Source organism: Mus caroli, unplaced genomic scaffold (genome assembly GCF_978045245.1).
Source record: "Mus caroli unplaced genomic scaffold, Mus_caroli_1 scaffold_10, whole genome shotgun sequence".
NCBI classification, from domain to species: domain Eukaryota; kingdom Metazoa; phylum Chordata; class Mammalia; order Rodentia; family Muridae; genus Mus; species Mus caroli.
In genome coordinates this window covers 114,077,023-114,098,614 of record NW_028227265.1, presented here as the reverse complement: position 1 = coordinate 114,098,614, position 21,592 = coordinate 114,077,023, and the positions used below count along the sequence as shown (strand labels likewise).

Here is a 21,592-nt window from a genome sequence, read left to right as displayed (position 1 = left end):
AAGGCACAAATCTGTTCTCCAATAATCTTAAGGGAGAGTTTTCTTTTGGTTGCTACCTTTAAAGCACACGATTCATATGTCTTGCCCTAGGCCTGAGCATATCCTGGCAGAATTAACTGGCAGAGTTAACTTTGCAAAGGTGAAGATGATGGTTTAGACTGAAGCTTGCTTGAGTCCTTTCTGGACTCTTCCAAGTGAGGGGTTGTTCCACAACACCGCTGCCAGAGGACACTCACTCTTGGGGCTCTCAGATGCAAATTATCTCAATAGCAGCAGAGACAGGGCCTTTGCCACCCCTGGGCTTTGGCTGCCAATATCTGTCCTTTTCTTTGCCTTGGTGGCAGTCTCTCTAAGGATACACTGTCTTTCTCATCACCTCAGTTTGCCTGCAAGCAGGAAGGCCTTCATTTATTCATATAAAGTTGCCCTGGGCGGCACCCTTGTCATCAGGAACATTCTAAACCACACTCACCTCTCCAGGCACCAGGGCAGCTATTTTCCTGAAAACTTACCAAGTGATTTATGTATACATACACATCTCTGCCAGAACACTTATCAAATTCACAGCAGTTGAAAGCTGGAAACCACTCGGCTGTCCAGCACTCAGCAGGCTGAGGAACAGATCCACCATGCATCTGCTGTGCAAACATTCTCCCAGAGCATCAAACCACACATGGAATGCGGGGGAACTCCTTCTATGTAGAGATGACATTGAACGAATAAAGCCGGGGGAAACATTCCAGAACAGAGAAAACAGAATCTAAGCTCAAGGACATCCAGGTGAACCTCAGTATGGATAAGGGTCCCTGTGATGGCCACACTCTAGGGCTATGTAATTCACAAACCTGAGATGGTCCAGAGGCACTCATGTCAGGTGGGAACACGCTATCCATCATTAAAGCCAACAGCTGCTTATAGCACTGAGAAGTGGGAAAGAACCCTGGCTTTGGCTTGAATGAATAGTTCAGAGTGCACAGAAGAACCACTGCTCACTTTCGGGACACCAAGTAGTCTTCCATCCACAGCCTGTGGCAAGAGGATTTTCCTGACAGGAATTATCACAGCGATGACCTATGTAGGGAGGACTATGTGACTTTAGACTGAGATTGGGGGGCCGTGACATGACCCTTTTTCCTTCTTTTCATCTTGAGCTACACAAACAGACCAGTCTCACCACAACTCACTCCCAGGCTTCAAAGACCCTGTGTTCACAGTATAAGTGCCACTGTGCTTAGTAGCAGCACTTCCTACCCCACTGTGCTCGGTACCAGTATTTCCTCTGCCAGCTCTGCCTCTGCCCAACTCCCTCTGATACACTCACAGTTGCTTCTCCACCCCGCCTGCCTCTTCTATATGCATTTATTTGGAGTTTACATAGCTAGAATTCCCCTCAAAGGAGCACCTCTAAGCCCCAACTGGCTTACAGAAATGGCTGATAAGGAGAGGAGCCAATGTGTATACCCTGCCAAGGAGAGAGCTGACAGTGAGAAGCACAGGGGCCTGCAGAGCAGCTGGGGCCTCTCTCTGGGATTCATCTCTCACCGTGGTAAGCTGGCAGGGAGTCTGCTTCCTCTAGCAAACCTCAGAGCTGTTGGAGAACTTTAGCTGGTTCTATGCTAAGGGAGGGGCTGCTTCTTTGGTTTGAGAAAACTCTGTAGTTAGAGCAATGAGTGAACTTCACTAACAGTCAAACAGGAAGTAGAACACTGCACACCATCACTGTGTTGGTGGCCAGCTTTTGTGTTTTAAAGTCTGCCCTGCAGTCTGTTGGCATGACTGACTGTCTATAAGGCAGGAAATACAGGCCACATTTTTATGACATCATGACATGACACACATTCATGGCCACATTTTAAAAAGCAGAGAAGGAGGCCAGGTGTGGCGATACACACCTTTAACCTCAGCACTTGGGCTGCAGAGGCAGGAGGATGCATTTTAATAGAGACTACATATCTAGTATTCTTTGTGACATCTCAAAAGGGAGACCTAGAGATAGGGATGTCGGTCTATCCTCAGCACCTGAGCTTCAGGCTTTAGGAAGTGAAGGCAGGCAAGAGGAGTAGCACCCAGCTCCAGCTGCCCTGCAGCCCAGGAGAGCAACCCTGTCCAGGAAAGAGCTTCCAGACAGCTGGGACACAGGGATGCATCACGTCATGTCCCGTCACACTCCCTGCTGTGCTGACGACACAGCCGGCTTCCCTGTAGTGGCCACCCAAACGGTGGTCTCATTTCAACAGGAAGCTTGTAGGGCAGTTGCTGCCGGTAGACCCTGCACCGCATGCAATGTCAATCCGTTTTACCTCAGCTGTGTGCACTACCAGCCAAGGCCATACCTCCTCCCTGTGTAGACGCCAAGAGAAAAAACGGTTTTCATTCCTGACAACCCTTTTATTGGCACCCAACAACCAATACATATACATCAGGAAATACAGATGCTGTGAGTAGTATCAAAAAAATTAGAAAAATACAATTTTTCTCTCAATTCAAGCTACATCGCTAAAAAGCAGTTTATGCTTATAACTGCTTATTCCTATCGCACTGGGGTAGGGGAGGGGTTGCCTGTTCATTCACTGAACCCTGATAATGTAATGTAGCTCCTATGTTATATTTGGACTTTTAGGCTCCTGAGCACTGCAATCTGTGGTTTACATGTGGAGCCATTGCGAGGCCAGGGGACATGGTGAGCCCCTACCTGTTTAGCTCAAGAGCTGTGGTGTTGGTAAGCAAGCATTTCCAGCAATAGCTAGGTCTCGTCAGAATCTGACTGTGGAGACCACAATCAGGAACGAATCACTTTGTTGTAAAGCTGTGTGGGAGTGTGCACAGGTATGTTTTGATAAACCTGTGTTCACAGGCATGTGGAGGCCAGAGGATGGTGTCAGTGAGCAGGGTCCCTCACTGGACCTCCACTGGCTTCCCAGCTCCTGGGGCCCTCTTGTCCCTTACCCCCAATGCTGGGATAAGATATATACTGCCACGCATGGCTCCTTATGTGGGTGGTGAGGATTCTAAAGCAAGCCGTTCGGCTTGCAGAGCAAGCTGTTTCCCCACAGAGCCATCTTCCTACCCCCTCCTCCCAAGCCACTTTAAGAAGACATTACTAAATTGTTTTGTTTGCTGTCAAGAGCTCAAGTGAAGCTGTAGCAGAGACAGAAAGTGCTTCAGGAGATAAGCCTTCTTTTTGCCTTTCCTCTCTCAGTTCTAATGGTCTGAAGAGACGGGGCTGCCCTGAATTGTGTTCTGGTAATGTCACTGTGTACTTGGAATGTATGTGTGCATGTAGCTAACAGGACGGTTGGACAGAGATTACACTGGGGCAGGCTTGGTGCAGTGACACTTTTCTCCTCCGTAATTACATCTGCTTTGTCTCCTTTAAAATCAGTTGAAATATGTTTTGAGGTCAATTCTTGTTTCCATTAACCTCTAACTTTTATGGTTCACTAAACCCTAGATTTGATATGAATGTAAACATTTTGGGTAGAGGATGGATCATTGTCTCTGACGGGGCTGAGCAGAGGAGCTTTTGAGTCCATTTGTCCCCAGCTTCTCCATGTGTAGTGCTGTTTTGAAAGTGTGTCTGGACCATGAAATCAATCTGGGATTTTTTTTTTTAAATTGCAAATTCAACATAAAATCTGAGGGTGAGCTGGAGTTTCCTAGTAACAGGGCTACTGGAAGGGTTTAGAGACTTCTAGGGGGAACAATCCCCACTGAGTAATAAACCTCTCATTTATTAAAATAGTAATATAGTTATTGACTCTGAGTCTATAACATTAAATGTATACATACACCATGTGCAATTACCTATAGGAACAGGAGTCAGGAACCCTTGACCCAGTGATACCCTGTCTGCTGGGGAAGGCATTTTGTCTTACAGGGCCATGAACAACATGAAGGCTCCAAAAATCTCTTCCTGACTCTCAGATGATTCCAGTTTAAGGCAGCCAACAGCCATAGGGGCATCAGTTTGTAGGTCAGACTGTGTTTGTGATACGTATGGATCTTACTCCCTTGGTTGGCATTTGAGGGCCAGCTTCCATTTGGCAACTGCCTGTTTCCCAATGTGTGTAGCGGACTGGGAGTGCATAGCCATCTACACAGAGACAGACTCATCACACAGGACTGAGAGAGCCCAAAGGAGGGAGAGGGCAGCATCCACCTCTCAGACAATGGTACATAGGGCCTTTAGCTTTTGGCCAGGGCTGGTGTACTGGTATGTATATATTAGAGGGCATTGGTAAGTATCTTCCTTTATAACTACTAAATCCAGCGACTCCTGGAGACATGAGCTTTGGGGTTGAAGGAACTGTTGTCGGCTGCCCTTTGCATATTTGTTTTTCCTAAGATCTTTCCTCAGGATAAGATGCAAGACACTCTGCACATACCTTCAGCCCTGATTTAAGATGCTAACATCAGGTTTGGTGCAACAACAGATGCATGGACAATAGCCTAAGCTGTATGTCAGGCATGCTTAGCTTATCTGTGTGCCAAAACAGTTGCTCAAGTGCCTCTCATAAAAAATGTTCCAGGAAAACACCGTCCTAAGGAACATAGGAGTTAATTAGAAGATCTTGGGGCAGTCCAGTTCTGAACACAGATGTGATTTTCAGTCTCCGCTGAGGACAGAGTGCACTCTGGTCATCATTCCTAAGTGAACAGACTGGACCCATTTCAGTTGTGCAGGGAATTTTTCTTTGGTGCTTTGTCAGATGCAGGAGAATGGAGCACTCTATGGTATAGGCCAGCTCTTCCATCTCAGGCTGGGCAAGACTGCCCAGACCCTTAATGAGCCCATGCTGGTCCTGAGGCAACTAAAGAACCCTGAAGCCTTCACTCTTCTGTGTGTCTCAGAAGGTCTGAAAGTGTCAACCATGTTGGGCATGGGGGCTCTGGCCATAATCCCAGGGAGCGCTCGGGAGGCTGAGGCAGGCAGGGTGACTGCTAGGAGCTTGAGTTTAGTTACTGCTACAATAGCTCTCAACCTGGGGATCAAATGACCGTTTCACAGCGGTTGCCTGAGACCATTGGAATACACAGATAGTTACATGAAAATTCACAACAGCAGAAAATTTACAGTTATGAAGTAGCAGTGAAAATAATCTTATGGCTGGGGTCACCACAATGTGAGGAACTGTATTAAAGGGTTACAGCATTAGGACGGTTGAGCACCACTGCTGTAATATAAACAAATACAGGGTTTTACAGGTGGTGCTGTAAATTTGATTTTTTGGAAACAAGATCTCTTTTTGGAGTCCTGGAAACATCAAGTAGTCCAGGCTGGCCTGGAACTCACAGAGATCCAGCTGCCTCTGCCTCCCATGCCTCCCATCTGAATCTAATCTGTTTCCTCTGAATTACTGACATTTTGGTAGTCACTGAGCAGGATTGTCTTATTCTCAAAAGAGGGAGAAAACAACTGTACAGTAAATTTAAGGTTATATTTAGAAAAAAATATTCAAAAATTTCCCTGTCATTCAGACATTTAAAATACATTCTGAAACACAGGTGCAAAGTGGGGCTTTGCTTATGATGTTCTGAAAACAGGCATATTTCTAAGCCCTAAATAAGCACGTTATGGAAAGGGGCTTCCCAAAGTTTTAGGTGGCTTTGTTTTGCGCTTTCCCTTTGCCGACTAACAATGCTGATTAGCAGTGATCCTGGGTAGGGAACAGGTGCATGGGATTGATACTGAGTAGTGAATGAGTGTATGTTCTGGCTGAGTGTTTTCCTAGAAATACCCGCTTTGGAAAGAATTTCCATGGCTTCCTTCTCCCACAAGCCACCCTCAAGCTTAATTCTGCTCAAAGGTCATGGTCCTCACACTTCCCGAGGCAGCTGAATGCATGGGAGACAAGGTCACTGAGCTATTTGTAGCAGGCGGAGACAGGAAAGCCCACTGTGGATCGGACCTTAGGGCTGAAGCTCTCCCCAAAGAGGGCAGGGTATGCCAAGGTCCAAATGAGATGCGGGAAGGAGATGCAGTGCACTACAGGAGGCTGGGGAAGACCTCGCTCCCACCACCCACCATATAATAATGTTTTTACTTTCTTAGAGCAACTTTGCAGGAAGGTGGGAGGTTCTAGAACTCTTGTCTGGAGGTGAAGGAACATGAGACCCTACTTTCTAGAGCTCTTTCTATCCTTGCCTAGTCTCTCTTCAGGACTACAAGGGAAGCCCACTGAAGCCCAAAAGGGCTAACAGTCTAGGCCGCTTAGCTGCACAGTAAGCTAACTTTGTAGTTGGGGATGTACTCAAACTTCTCTGCCCTTAACTGGGGAAGATTTGCCACCAATCGTGGCATTTCAAATGCAAGGTGCTTGGCTTTCAGCATAGGCCCCAAAGTTCTAAAAGTCGTGGAATAAGGGCAGAGTTATACATGTGCAAATAATGTTGAAGGATAAGACTTTTAAATGTAAGGTCTAGCATAGCCACTAGAAGATCATTTGCACACATGGAATCCCTGAATGTGTTTATTTATTTATTCCACGTCAGGTGCCATGCATCTGATGGTTGAATTTGGCTCAGAGCCGCCGACCTCTGTATGCTTATTGGTTTTATTACAATGAAAGCAATAACTGTAGACCGCATGGGATGACAACAAGATGGAGACTCCATTACAGAGCTCCACAGCACCACAGCTTAAAGGGCAGAGGCCCCAGGAGGGGAGATGAGCTACCAACTGCTGCAGAGTTTGAGCAAAAGGATCCTGGATGTCTAAAGTAAAACTTCCCAGCCAAGGGCTCATGACAACCAATCAGCACCCTGTCCTCCTCTGCTGCAGCAGAAGCCTGAGATGGCTGGGACTGAGAACTTCACCTTGGCTTTCTTTAGAAGGCCACTCAAGTGGCAGAACTTGCAGGCTGGATAGAAAGGGGCTCTTGTCACACAGGCAGCAGTGACAAACACTGGCAAAATGGCAGGAGCCCTACACCTGCATGCCTTCACTCTATAGATCCTTGCAGGGGCAGCAGATGAATATGGACCAGTCACTTAGCAGCAGCAGTCTTCTAAGTCCTCAGTTTAGGATGCCACCACATAGTGGAGGTAGTGAGCTATTGCCAGCCAGCCAGTACCTCAGGTGCAGTGACCCTGAGTTGACATGTAGAAAGACAAGGGGAGCTTCCAGGGGACATGGCTATGTGGCCCAGGACTTTAGAGGCTGGCTGCAATTGCAGATCAGTAGTCTTCCCAGGAAGGTGTTGCAAGAACTGGGCATGGGTATTGCCATCATTACAAACCAAGAGCTGCCTGGGTCCCCTCTGCCCACTGCCCCCAGGTTAAACAGGAAGCATGAGGAATCAGGTGGCTAGTTTGGCGGAAGCACATGGTAATCTTCTTCCTAATGTGAATTGTTTTTGATGCTGTATTAGTTCAACAGGTCAATCACAACTGCCACATAACTGAGGGCCTTAATTAAGGAACAGAATTTCATGCCCACATGGCGTTGCAGGCCAGAATGTCCAAGGCCGAGCTGCTGATAGGATGGCCCCATAGGATGACCTATGATGGTACCTGTTCTGGCCTCTCCCAGGTTTCTGGAGGCTGATGGCTTCTGAGGGTACTATCACCTGGTCTCTGCCTCCAGGGTCACATAGCATCTTCTGTCTTCCCATGAACATCTTTTAAAAATATACCAGCCATATTGAATAGAGGCCCTCACTATTTCAGTATTACTCCAGTTTAAATCAATATACCTGAATGGTCACAGCTGCAAATAAGGTAGCATTCTGAGGCCCTTGAAGAAAGGATTTCAACTTGGATTTAGGGTTAGCACAATCCAACCCTTAACAGGGGACCTCAATTAATGCAAAGGTATAAAGTTATACAATGCATCTGACATATGAGGTCTGACCTCTTCTTTGAGTCATAAGCAACCCCCCTTGGGCTCTTTTTACCTTTTTACTAATTGGACTGGCTCCTCTTTATTTTATTCATTGCCTGTTTCTCCCAGAGCAGAAACTATAGCAAGGGGTAGCACGCCAGAAGCCACAGAGCCTACCCCGGTGAGCCTTCGGTGACTATTGATGGGATTAATTTCAGTACTCAGCCTAAGAAATGCCAGCCATGGCACTTTGAGTAAGGGGCAGCTTCCTTTTTATCCATGTCACATAAGGATGTCAGCAAAGGCTGTTTAAGGAGGCTGGCAATGACTGGGAAATCTGAGACTGTGGTACCTCTTAAGCAGTACTCTAAGGAACTGATCTAGCAAGATGACAGAGCTGGGGTAGAAAGGCATCTATGAGCTCCCTCTTGTGAAGGCTTTGCTAGCCTGCTTACTTCTTCTATCTGCTGGCTTCTGCTAGTGGCAAAGGATGGCTGTGTTTTTATTGTTTCTGTCTGGTGAAGGTGGAGAAAGGTGGGGGAGAATTCATATCGCCAGTACAGGATGCCTTCAAAAAAATTTATCATGGCTGTGCTCCCACCCTCCACAGTACCAGATAAGCCTGATGGTTTTTTTTTTAATTGTCTTATTATGGTGTTCAGGCTATGGAAATAATTCCAGCATCTAAAGTTATTTCCCTCTTATTCCTCATTCTCCCCAACAGCTGTGCGCTGTGCTGCTGGGGATGCAACTCAGGGCTTTGCTCGCCTTAGGCAAGCACTTAGCGAGTGGCTTACACCTCCTCACCAGCATCAATAATGGTTTCAGGTGACAGAGAAATCCCCAGTCCCAGTCTCTGCACTCCTCACAGCAGCCAGTCACACTGATGCTTCCTCTGGAATGTCCCCGGATTAACAGCAGAAGCTCAGGCCACCATGTCTGTCTGCCCTGAGGGACTGCAGTGGTGTCTTTGGCCTCTCTGACTCTACCCCCTTTTACCCCTTTCCCATACCTCATCCAGAGGACTCTCTGGATCAGAGTGGGCAACTCCACTGCCTCGAGTTCTCCAAGCGTGGGTAGGCTCTGGTGGCTGAGCTGGCTGTGGAGTGAGTTTATTCCTTCACCACCCCTTTCTTCATCGACAGTTGTGTTCTCTGAATGCCCATCACGTTTTGTGCCTTTTTTCATTGTTAAATTATGCAACCAGCTTTCTCAGTGTGGAATGTAGTTTCTCTCAGTTTAGGTTGCTCTATGGGGCAAGATGCGGTTGGCAAGATGGTTTCTTTTTGACTAAGTTAATAGTTGGGATCAAAATGAACATTGGAGACATTCCAGCAGTTCACTTAGCCCTTACCTGCTTTTGGGAAGTTTCTGGGGGCATGAAGTTCACCATTGGTGCCACAAAGCAATGCCTTTGTCACAGCACCACTCAGGTTCACTAGAGTGGGGTCTTGCTTCAGGCAGTTGGGCCCCAAAGGATTGACAGCACAGACTTCTGTGTCCTCTGGGCAGTGACCGTACTGCTGTGTGTACTGTGTGCACTACACGCATGTGCCTGCGTGCATGGATGTGAAGGCTCTGTCTGTGCTGTGTCATTTTGCAATATGACTAACAGCATCCAGGTTACTTACCAGTTGATGCTTAAACTGCTCAGTGTTTCTATTAATGACCTTAATGACAGTTCTGTCGGTCACTTCTTAGGAGACCAGCAGAGGGAGCAGGTGAGTATTAACAGTGGGTTTGATAGTACTGTCTCTTGCCATGTTCTGTGTGCTTAATTTTTTATTGTAGTCAAACAAGACTTTTTGGCATACAGGCTAAAAAAAAGTAAGGTCATTTAAAGGCATAATGATTTTTTGAGAAAAGTATACAATTTCTTTTCCTGTAAATATTCTATTAGACTAGTACTTTAGGCTTTAAAAGCATTATGGCATTTTTTGTTCCCCTCGAGGGAAGCAGATGTGAACAGCGTGGTATCTTAATACTGCTGTGACTGCGCCCTCTTTGTGGTCTCTGTCCAGTTTGTTTCCTTTTATTTTCTCTTTATTTTGTGTCAGCTTTTCCTTGACTTGTGCCCTTTCCTGGAGCAGGAACCTTTGGCGGATGTGGTAGTGGGTGCCAGATGAGGGCCTTAAGGCAGAGTTTGAAAGAAAGGCAGAGTACACAGGAAAATAACCAGGGAAACCTGGCCATCAAGAGACAACTGGAGACAAGCGGAGGGTCTTTCCACACCTGATGGGGAGCATCATAACTGCTCATAAGCTTGGCTATAACTTTTATGCTCAACTATTTATCATGGTTGTGCTCAAGTTTTTCAAAAACGACTTTTGTCCATGTAAGTCCATAATGGAATGTGAGTTCCCACAGACAGAGTTTTCATATTAACTTAGCCAGATGGATGGGAATACAAAATGAGGGTCATGTGCACTTAAAAAAAAATAACCTTGACATAAGCCATTTATTTATGTTAACTTATAACCAAGAGAGATAATATATCTAAATGGGAATACTCATGACATTTTTATCTCCTTTTAAAAAAGTTTCTCAATAATTAAGATAAACATTTATAAATTTATATTCAAAGAAGATTAATCTAGATGGCACTAGGCCACTTCCAAAGGAAAACTCGTCTGTGAGAGATGCAGACAGTTCATTAGAATGGCTGTGGAGGGAGGCTGGACACATTTCACAGTAGGATACAAACTCTTGAAAGTGTGTCAGAATGGATTTAGGAAGGGGCAATGTAAAATCTTAGCTAATAAACCTACTTCAAAATACCAAGTACCGAGTCAAGGAAAAGATTTACCTGAAGTCTCGAGTGAAGTAACTCCCTCTAGCACACGGTCCTTTACACAGAATGTTTACCGTTTTCCCACCAGAGAGAAAGAGCAGAAATGTCAGGTTGGCCCTCACTCACCCTGGAGAACGGCACTCACTGTCTTCCCAAAGCTGTGACTCACTCGTATATGGACCCTTTTGACTTTTCTTGTTTCAGATGGAGAGATAAAATATTCCACAAAAATATTAGAATGAAAATATTTAAAAATCAAACAGTGTTTGCGATAACTTTATACAACACAGGATAATTATATAAACTGAAATCTTCCTAAAAATTTGAGGAATTTGTGGTATAATCTTAAAAAAATATTTACTTGCATATTTCCCAAGTTTCTAATAAATAAAAAGCTCCCCTTTTAGAGTCTGTGGGCTCGAGAAGACACACAGTGTGGCTGTCAGATATAAAAGTACTTTAACAGGATACTCTGCTGCATCCTGCTGGTACAAACTGTAAACAATGAGAATCCTTTAAGTTTCTTTAAAACAACAACAACAAAAATCTACTGTATCTAACTGTCATTCAGACATGACTTCATAGTAAACACTCAGATAAGCTGGAGTGCTGAGTACCTGGTACCTTTAAAGGGAATGGCAGGTATCAGGAGGTCACGTGACCTTTCTATAGCCTCTCACCCTGCCCTGCGCAGTCACAGCATGCCAGGTCTGTAGTTCTTTGTCAAATACAAGCTACACAGCTGGGATGAAGATGGTGACTATGGGGTGACAGGCCTGTCCTGCAAATCCTGTGCTCCTTTTCTGCACCTGTTACCATCGACTTGTGGATGAAAACATGCCGGCGGTGGGCGGAAATGGCTGTTTCCCAGGAAAGGAAGTGGCCTGAAAACACATCTGGCAGGCAGCCCTTCCCTCCTTTGGCAGTTAGAGAATGATTTTAACAAAATATTCACTTCCTCACCTCTCACAAAGGTGAATTCCACACACTCACTGCCTGATTCTAAGCCAATGACTTAATTATGCTCTAAATATACCCGGCCAGCTATTTTATGTCAAAGGCTAATGTGCATACAGAAAACATACATAAATATACACACAAACATATACTTCCAGTGAGACCAGCAATCATGCTCCAAGTGGCACCCTATTTTACTTCATAGGCCATCAGAATCTTTTAGCTGGGAATACAGGACAAAGCTCAAGTGAGAGATCAGGAAGGAGTTGTGAAAGCTAGACAATGTGGGGGCTGCGTGGATCCACAGCTAGCCAGGGCACTGACACACTGATTCACTGGGTTTCTGTGCTCACACACAGCTGCTCCCTCACACGGGTCTGCACTCTTCACACAAGCTTCTACTTTTACACAGCAACCAGAAGCTCAGTTTTGGGTCATATTGTGGACTCTGTCATTAGGATGCCTATCAGTGCCACACTGGGTGACAGCCAGCACTAAACAGGAAGTCTCAATCTTTTCCAAGGAGTTGTTAAACTTGGAGAGAAAAACAAATCACTGCTCTAGGGGCTGAGGATACAGTTCAGTGAGTACCAGTATTTGCTCTGCAAACTCACAAATGTATGCACTCACGTATGCATGCATGTACGCATGCACACACACACACATGTATACATACCATGGCTTTAAGTTCAATGCCATTACCATCAGTGAAAGAGTAGGGTCTATGGATGCTTTTAGCTGACAGGAAGGAGTCTTTGCTTTTTACCTCAGTGAGCCTTGGTCTCTTCTCTTTAACAGGTACAAAAACCTAAGACCAGATGGACCGATTTGTGTGCCTCTTAGAACTTTTCTTCTGTCCTCAGAGTAACTGCAAGGGGCTTTCCTTGGGTGCTTCTCTCAAATCTGCAGCTGGAGATTGCCCACAACAAGCACTGCAGAGTCCGGGCTCCGTGTGGGAGTGGTGGCAGTGGGTGTGCTGACTGATGTGTGTGCTGATGGCCACAGACTGACATACACAGAGTAGAAACTAGCCATGCCGAGGTATTTCTGTGTGGGGACCGCTATTGGGATGCTGAAATATCATCATCATCCTGATTCCGTTCATGTGCATGTGTGCATATGTGTGTGTGTGCACACATGCACGTGCATACACACATTTTAGTTGCTTCCTTGCTTCTTCTTAATGACTGCAGACAATTTGCAGAGAGTAGTAGAAAACTTCTCCAACAAGTTTTATGTCCATTGAGCACCTAGTGCTTTTCCCTGAAAATGAATGCCAGGTAGTTATGTTGAAATGTATCAACTATTGTGATAATTCTAAAGATGCCAAGGGCAGTGGGAGAGATGGCCAAGAGGCCCCTCAGTTCTCTCCCTGCTCTCGCATGCCAGGCGCCTGAGAGTTCCGAGTGTACCCATCTGACTGCAAAGACACAGTGTCCCAGCTTCACATCATACGGTAATTTAGCACTGAGAGTCCCTCATAGACCAAGGCGCTTTCCAAAACTCAGGCCAAGCTGGCCCGATGTGCCTGTGCCAGTCAGCACGCCAGGGCTGTAGGCAGTGATGACATGGACAGAGGACTGTGCTGTTCTTGGTGAGGGGACAGACGGGGACTGGCTCAGAGGGGCTGCCTAACTGCAGAGAATGAGTGTGATCCCTATCCAAGTTCAGGGAGCCTGTCCTGTCCTGGATCTGAGCTCTGTGGATTGTTTCACAACACAGGCTTTTGTAAAATGTCCCTTGTTGTGTGCTGGTTCCCCCAGGTCAGGAGAGAGGCCACATATCTCTACCCAGTCATGTGACAAGGACAAAACTCTTGGTGACATTCTGTAAACTGGTTCACAGTGACTGTGAAGGTCGTGGGAGCTGTTCACAAATGCCCTCTGGTCACATGGGAGCTGCCCACTTTGTGCTGATTTAAAAGTGCGGAATACCCGGTTTTCTAGGACACCACTTGCAGGACCAATGGTCTGCTAGGTGACTCTAGCTTGCCTATCATCTCTGACAACTCTGACCCCAAGATTCGGACAGCAGGGGATCTGAGATATTAGATTCCTGAAGGTTCTGAGAAAACCAAAGCCTACAGGAGGCCCTGTAGCCTTTACCTTAGCTGAATGGGGTACAATGACACCACAGGGTGCTGCTTAAAGGTCTTTGTGACACATTCCTCTCTACGAGGCTCATGTGCCTTTGTGGAATAATATGCAGAAGAGCCCAAGGTGGTCAGCAACATCAAGGAAGTAGTGTCTTCCAGACACAACAGGGCCGGCATACATGAGACTGTTCTGGCAACAGCCAGCTGAAATCCCAGCAAGGGGGTGGGCATGAAATCCCACCATGAGCTGAAGAGTTATTGGCATGTGGCAGCTGGTGAGAGAGGGATAATCAATTACTATTATTTTTTTTAATTATGTTTGACTCCTGTTAGCTTGACCACACACCAGGGCAGGCCCCACTCTCAAAATTATCAGGGCAACACAAACTGGGTAGACTGAAGGAGGGAGAGAGAGAGGAGGAGGAAGAAGCAGCAAAAGAAACTATTATCATTATCATCATCAAGAAGTTGGGTGGGAGGTGGACAGGATGGTTATGAGTGTGTGAATGTGTTCAAACCATAGTATATAAAATTCCCAGAGAATTAATTAAACTATTGTTTTTTAAGGTCTTTGCAGATGGCTTAGTTTCTGGAAATGTCTTTCTGGTGCCATCAAATGGTTTAATGAGAAGTGGGGACAGTCCTGGAGAGGATAAACAGGGCTCTGAAATTTCAGCTAATGACATGCAACGTGGCAGAAAATACACTCACTTAAGAAAACAGCACCACCCACAGCTGCTCCACAGAGCTGAGGGAGGCTTAGGGCAACTTTTGGGAAACCAGTGATAATATATCCCCCAGTTTGTATCTTTGTCTGCTTTAGCAATACTGTCAACAGGTAAGCGGAGAGGCTGATTTTCTATGGAAAAGGAACACTTTGGAGAAAAACAAAAAAGGACGGATGGGGTCCGAGCACATTTAGTTGCCACCCCAGGCCGTAGTGGCAATCAGTGTCTATTGGCTAGTGGCACTTTCAGCCAGGGAAGAAGGGAAACCTGGGCTCTTTTGGTCTCTGCTCTCTTCCCTGTGCAGGTCTCCTATGAGACTCCTCTTAGCAGTCTAGCTGAAGTTCTGACTGTGTGAGCCCCTCTGAGTTCCTGTGGCCCTAGGGGCTGCTACACTATGCCACTCTCTGCTCTGTAATGGTGGCATGTTCTGAGCACCTTATAACTGGCTTCAAAGTGTCAGTGTTCTTTGGGCTTTGTACTAGCCCCTTGCTCTGGCATATGCCACCCTGTTAAGTAAAGGCCTTCTTCTCATGCTGGATATGCAGTGAACACTGCCTGGTCTCACTGAATATGTCCCATCCCCAGGGTATGAACTGTCGACTCCTCTCCCTCCTGCTTTTAACTTCTAACCTATTTGGGTGAATGAGTCAGCAGTGTGTGTGTGAATGTATTTTGCTTTGTTTGAAACAGAGCCTCTATGTAGCCCAGGCTGGCACAGAACTCACTATATGGAAGTGCAGGCTGGCCTGAAACCTGCAACAATCCTTCTGCTATAGCCTCCTCCTGGGTGCTAGAACTGCAGGCATGTTCCACGATGCCTTGCTATGTACATTCCTAAATGATTGAAAACTACACAAAAAGGATTATGTTATGGGTGTGAAAGTAAAAGACATAAAGGGCCGTATTCATGAGTAAAGCCTTATTATTGGTACCCAGTTGTTCTGGCAATCCAAGAGCTGCACGGTGGCTGTCATGACTGTTGAGACAGTCAACAAGAGGGGGCAGCCCATAGGGCGAGAATCCACCACCTCATTCCTAAAGGGAGACTTGCTGACCCCACTTTTAATAATTTCCATGTCAGAATCTACGAAGAACAGTTTCTACTGTGTTCTGTGGAACTGAATGAGGCCTGCTGTCCCCAGGAGGTGGTGTCACCTTCTATGCACTCTCATAGTTCTCTGCCTATGGTCTCTTTCCCTCTAGGTGCCATGGCCCGCTGTGGATCAGGAGTCCTGCTGTGAGTCACCCTATACCCAGCAGAATACTTGACTTAGTATGTGGCTTATCTCTTTTTCCTTGTTTCTTCTTGATTTGCCTGGAACACAACTGAATGGCTCCAATCTAAACCATGTATCAATGCCTTGAAATGTGCTCTTACAAACAAACAAACCTAAAAGATTTGCACCCATTGCTACTGCCTTGTCCTGATCAGAGACTATCCCCAGAGCTACCGTTTGATGGTAACCAAATTCATTTACATTTAATAAGCAAGCTGTTAGGAAAGGGAGTTAGTATTTTTAAATTGCGCCTATTACATAGCAACTTAATCCAGAAAATTCCACAGAGAAGGAATGGTTTCTATTTTCCAAGTGGAACCCTGAGAGCAGCTAAGCTTTGCACGTCGCACTCAGACTGAAGTTGAGGCCTGCCTGCTCTTTCTGAGGGGTTCTGACTGTGGGGGTTAGCACTAGTGAGCGCTGTTTCATCTCTCAGGAATCAGACTGCTCCCCACCCCCAGCTAATTGTCCAGAGCATGAGCTGTGGCCTTTCTGCATTACAGAACTTGGTAGTAGTCTCTGAGCCTATGTGTCCCTTCAATGGAGTGGGAGGCTCATGGTGTCTTTAAAAAGGATGTGTCTTCACTGATGGCAAAATATAGTTGGTCAGTTCTCAGAGATACAGGAAGAGCTAAATATCACTTATTGCCTGGTGAAAAATATAGACATGTTCTTTTCCAAGTTCATGGACCCTGTAGATCTTGGGGTAAAAAATCAAAACATAGCCCTCTTCTGCTGCCAACTCAGGAGCCAGTCTGCTACAGGATGCATTTAAAAAAGATTCAGTTAGTTCTCTTCCAAACAGATTCTGTGAAGAACGACATTCCCCATGCAGATTCTAGATTCACCTATGATCTAAAATCACGGCTCTCCCAGCCTCCAGAATCCGAGGATGTGTAACACTGAGTTGCCCTGGGGTTTCTGGAGGCGGACGTGGTCCTTTGAGTCAGGGATGCTGGAGTCTGCCCAGTACCGACCTCTGCAGTATTAACGTCTAGTCATGAAGGGGTGGTGACTCTGGACCAGCAGAGCCACAGAGCGGGAAGTGTTTTAGAAGTCAGTGCAGCCCCCAGCTTTTATGGCCAGGAGCTTTTGAACTTAATTAAAAGGGGAAAGTGATTTGCCTGAGCCCACTGACTGGGACTAATTTAATCAGGAACATGCCACAGAGTGATGAGCCCCGAGGAAACCCTGATACAGTGAAGGAAAAGGTGTATGTTTCCTCTCGACATACTTCACTCAAATATCTATTGTTACTTAACAGACAATTAATCAGGCCAAACTACTTTAAGTTTTGTTTGTATATTTAAATGAGTATTTTGTGTTAAGGCACAAACATGTGAGTGCTGAGAAAACTGATCTTGGTAACTTGATTTAATAATATCAAACTGGGTTAAAAAAAATGTGCATAACTTAAAAAAAAAAACCCAAATACCAACAAGACTTTACTTCCCCCTGAAAAAGCACATTTACAAGGGCTGATCTTAGTCTTTATATTTACAATAAAGAAAATAAACCAAGGTCCCGATATAGCTGTAGTTTTATTCCTAAAAGAACAGAAACTTTCACTATGCTTTAAAATTAAAGTGATTCCCTCAGATACTCTGCAAGCTTAGCCTACAAACGAGCAGACAGACAACAGAGCCCCAGCTACTCTCTAGGAAATAATTAGGGTGGTGCCTATGACATGCCCAGGGGTCTTGTGGCTGGTCTGTGTTCCCAGAAGGCTTCTGCAGTACACAGTCCTTTGGGGCAGTAAGCACTATGCTCTGATTTTTCCTGTTGCCTGGCTAGTGACCCCCTACAGGAAGATAGTGGGTGAGCCAGGGGGCGGAGCGGCTGGCTGCACATGTCTGGCTGCTCTTATCAACTTATCATATAAGGGAAGGAAAGTGATTGATTCGGATACTGACACTGTAGACTCAGGGGAGAAACAAAGAGTCCGTGCAGACCTCTGGAGTGAGCAGGGCTGCTCCTTCCTCTCAGGACAGCTCCGAGTGTGCCTGGGAGAAGAGAAGAGAAGAGACGAGACAGGCACTGGGAAACAGCCTGCTGCGGGGACGGAGAAGGCTCTCACTGATGGACTTATTCACACGGCACAGCCCTGTGCTTTAGACAGCAGCTGAGAGCTCAGGACGCAAGTTTGCTGAACTCACAGTTTAGAACCCAAAAAAGAGAGAGAATGTGGCAGATCATTTTCCTAACTTTTGGCTGGGATCTTGTCTTGGCCTCAGCCTACAGTAACTTTAGGAAGAGCGTGGACAGCACAGGCAGAAGGCAGTACCAGGTCCAGAACGGACCCTGCAGCTACACGTTCCTGCTGCCGGAGACCGACAGCTGCCGATCTTCCTCCAGCCCCTACATGTCCAATGCCGTGCAGAGGGATGCACCCCTCGACTACGACGACTCAGTGCAAAGGCTGCAGGTTCTGGAGAACATTCTAGAGAACAACACACAGTGGCTGATGAAGGTAGGAAGGTGGGCTGGCTCTGGTGAGCGAGAACTAACAGCCCTGGCTTTATCAGGGACTGGGGCTGCTGAGGTGGGCTGCAAACATCCTTTTTGTGCTGCCCTGGAGCAAAGCAGTCACAGAGTGAAGAGCCACAGAGGGGTTGTCTGAAAAGAATGCCAGAATCTGGTCAGAAAACCCCCTGAACTTAGGAATCTTTGCTAGCCGAGCAGAGGAAGTGCGCTTCTCTGCAGATCGCGCGTGCTGTTTTGTTTGAGTAGCTGAGGCTAAGTGACACCCATTACCAGGATCTTCTCAGCGGGTTGTAGGCATGTGAGGGAGGCTGTGAACAAGACAGCACGGAGCCAGGAAAAACGTGACAATCATGTTAATTACGGATACTTAACGGATGGAGTCAAGTGCTTTACCAATTTCCTGAATTTCTTTACGAAAATAGATTATGACTCTTGGTAAAAGAGAGGAAATTAAATAAAGCCAACCTTGTGTTCTCAGAGGCTCAGGGCTGCTCTGTGAAGGGGCTGCCATCTGGAAATGGCACTGTGTTTCCCAAGTGTCCCGGAGACACTGCAGGAAGACCCCTGTTCAGTTCCAGAGACAGGCTCTGAGCTTGTCCCCACGTGGGACTGCTATGCTCGTGCCACGCCGGGCGGGCTGAGAGGGTCTGACAGTTTGTTCTTGGGGCTGCGACGACTGCTCTGTTTCATGGCCTTTTTATAGACCGTAACCAAAATAAGACACTGAAAGGGTCTGTTTTGCTTTCACAAATGATTGTTTTCTACAAAACCTCAAATGACCCCGGAGTATTCTTTATGTGAACCATATGTATTCCACAGGAAGTTTAAACAAAGAATGTAGATAGTAGATGAATCGTTACACATTGTGACAATGACATCACATGCTCACAAGGAAATTGTTTAAAGTCATATAAATCTTTTAAAATCCTGTGGACTTCATTTAGTACGTCTTCCCAGAAAGACATAATTTGCTTTTCTCAGATGTCACCAGAATCTCTTGGTCTGATGCCCTGCCTTAATCTGAGAACAGAGCCGGGGCCCAAATCTATGTTTCTCACGAATACCCCTACTTTCTTAAGTGGACAAGCTTTTGCTGGAACCCGGAGTCTAAATGAATGAGTGTCACTGGCCTTAATCTTGTGGAGAGAGGGGGAATTTTTCAAATCAAAGAACAAAGATTGCTCAGGACTACAGGCACAAAAAAATTTTTTTTTTCTTCTTAGTATCTCTATTTTTTTCCTGGGTGATTTCCTCAGTTTTTCTCCTTTCCAAAACTCACAGATAGCTGAACACTGAACTTTAATGTTAAGAGACATGTCCCAGGGCCTGGAGTGGGGAGGGGTCCCAGGTATCTGCGTGTCTCTTTGGACTTCTTTGGGAACTGTCTTGCACACATTCAGGGACCTTCCACATCTACTGCCGCGTTGGGGGTGCAGAGCTCCGCAGAGGGAGAGGCACAGCCTTCTAGTAAACACTTTAATCTGCCGACTGCCAAGTCCTCTGCTAAGATAAACAGTCACCAAACCAGGGGGGAAAATGTTTTGCCAAGGGCAACGCTGCTCATTTCTTATGCTCAAGCTCAGCAGAGTCCAGGCTAGGCAATACCTGGGCTTGGCTTTCCTGCGCAGGGAAACCACATCTCCTGCGGGGCTTTGCAAAGCAGCTTAGAGACAGGAGGAGGGACTTGAAGTAAGGTGGCCACAATCTCCTTCCCAGGGTCTCTTGGTCAATATTTGAACAGTAGCTGGGTGGTATCTCAAAAGCCCTTCTTTCGGCTCTTTAGCTAACTCTCCTAGAGCGGAGCAGAGGGGCAGGGCGGCTCCGGGCTTATCTGATCATCAGCTCTGCACCTGCTCCCATCAGCACCTGCTCCAGCTCCGGGAGAGCGAGAGCCGCACCTGAGCAAGGCAATTTGCCAGCTCATTCACCGGGTTTATGGGCTCCAGGCATGGAAACAAAAGCAAAAGGCAAATATGAAGCCCACTCAGAATGATTGCATGAAATGTCTCTGCTTGTTTTCCTCCTCTGTGTTTTGGCACCTGCAATAATAAACACTGCTTTTCTCTTCGGGAAGAAAATAAGGACTAGTGGAACGGCAGGCAGATAAGCCGGGTAGCTAACAGAGCAGCAGCAGCAAGCACCATCTATTTATAGATTATCACAGAAAGAAAAAGGCAGGGGTTGGTTTCATTGTTAAACGTGTTTTCTTTCAGCTGTTTTTAAACACGTTTCCTTATTTCCTTGCCACCCCTGCCCCCATCTCTGCACAAAATTCACCAAAGAACCATCCAGCTTTTGGGAGTTTGAAAAAACAAAACCCTTGGAGGTGTGTGTGTGTGGGGGGGGGGGGAATAAGGGTTTTGGTGAGTTTGGCAGATGAATAGTATTTCAGTTTCTGAGTGCCAAGAAGAGCCCCAGGAGTTCAACCTAAGAGAACCCGTAGGATACAATCAAAAGAGCCCACACTGCCCCTTTAATCTGTCATGCAAAGGAAGTATCAGCCTTCTGAATGAGAGAGAGAGTGTGTGTGTGAAGCACATGAATGAACAATACAGGGGAAGACCCACTCTCCCTGGAGTGGTTAAGCAAGGATAAGATAAACTCCTGGTGGCCAGATCCTAGCCTACCAGGTGATCAACAAAATGTTAGGACAGACCTCTGTCCCAGTCATTGCAAACACATTTTACACAGGCTCCCAGCTTAATGACACAATTGTATTTTGGTAGGTCAAACATACCTTTCCCCCCCCCCCAACAAGAGGAAATATGGAAAGGAAATAAACAACTATTTCACGCCACTGAATGCCGTATATTTTATAAACAGCTATGAACCCCGCGGCCACTTAAGGAACGACTTGAAAAACACAGCTAATGCTTGTTAGCTTGATGTAAACATTTCCTCTGCCACTGGCCCCCTCGGTGCTGGTGTTTAAACAGCACAAGTACAATCCAGGAAGAGCCATCCTTGCGTTCTTTAAAAGCGATAATAAAATATCCTTGGAGAGAGGTCTGGAAACTGCACTTCATCAGTGGAGGGAAGAGGAACAGAGCCCTCATGCTCCTCCTGAACATGTCGCTGCCACTGGGAACGCACTCAACAAGATGAGGGCTCTGCAGAGGAGCTTGGCTCTGCAGGCCCTTCCCACCTGTTCGCATGCGTGTGTGTGTGTGTGTGTGTGTGTGTGTGTGTGTGTGTGTGCGTGCACGTGCATGTAAAGCACTCTTTATCTGTATAGTAAAGAATACAGAGCCTGCTTCATTATGGAAAGATATGTTCTCATCCCCTGTGACACCATGGTCATTGTGTTGCCTTGCAGCCTGGAGGATAGAAGCTGTACCTCCAGAAGCTAAATGCTGTGTTGAGGAATATGTATGCGATTAGTATTAGAAGCATTTTTATTTTATTTGCATTTAGATAAGATGATTAAACATCCAAGAT

The 21,592-nt window shown here is 46.2% G+C and overlaps 2 protein-coding genes across 4 annotated transcripts in view; one reads left to right on the top strand and one right to left on the bottom strand.

The window, feature by feature from the left end:
• The window catches only part of Mcph1 (microcephalin 1), a 202,087-nt gene that overhangs the window by 46,081 nt on the left and 134,414 nt on the right, over positions 1-21,592 (bottom strand). The window lies entirely within an intron of this gene.
• Angpt2 (angiopoietin 2) overlaps positions 17,541-21,592 on the top strand; it is a 49,981-nt gene continuing 45,929 nt past the window's right edge. The window contains exon 1 of the mRNA XM_021170483.3: positions 17,541-18,140. Within this exon, the coding sequence (XP_021026142.1) occupies positions 17,853-18,140 (288 nt within the window). The 5' untranslated portion in view covers positions 17,541-17,852. The remainder of the gene's footprint in view (positions 18,141-21,592) is intronic.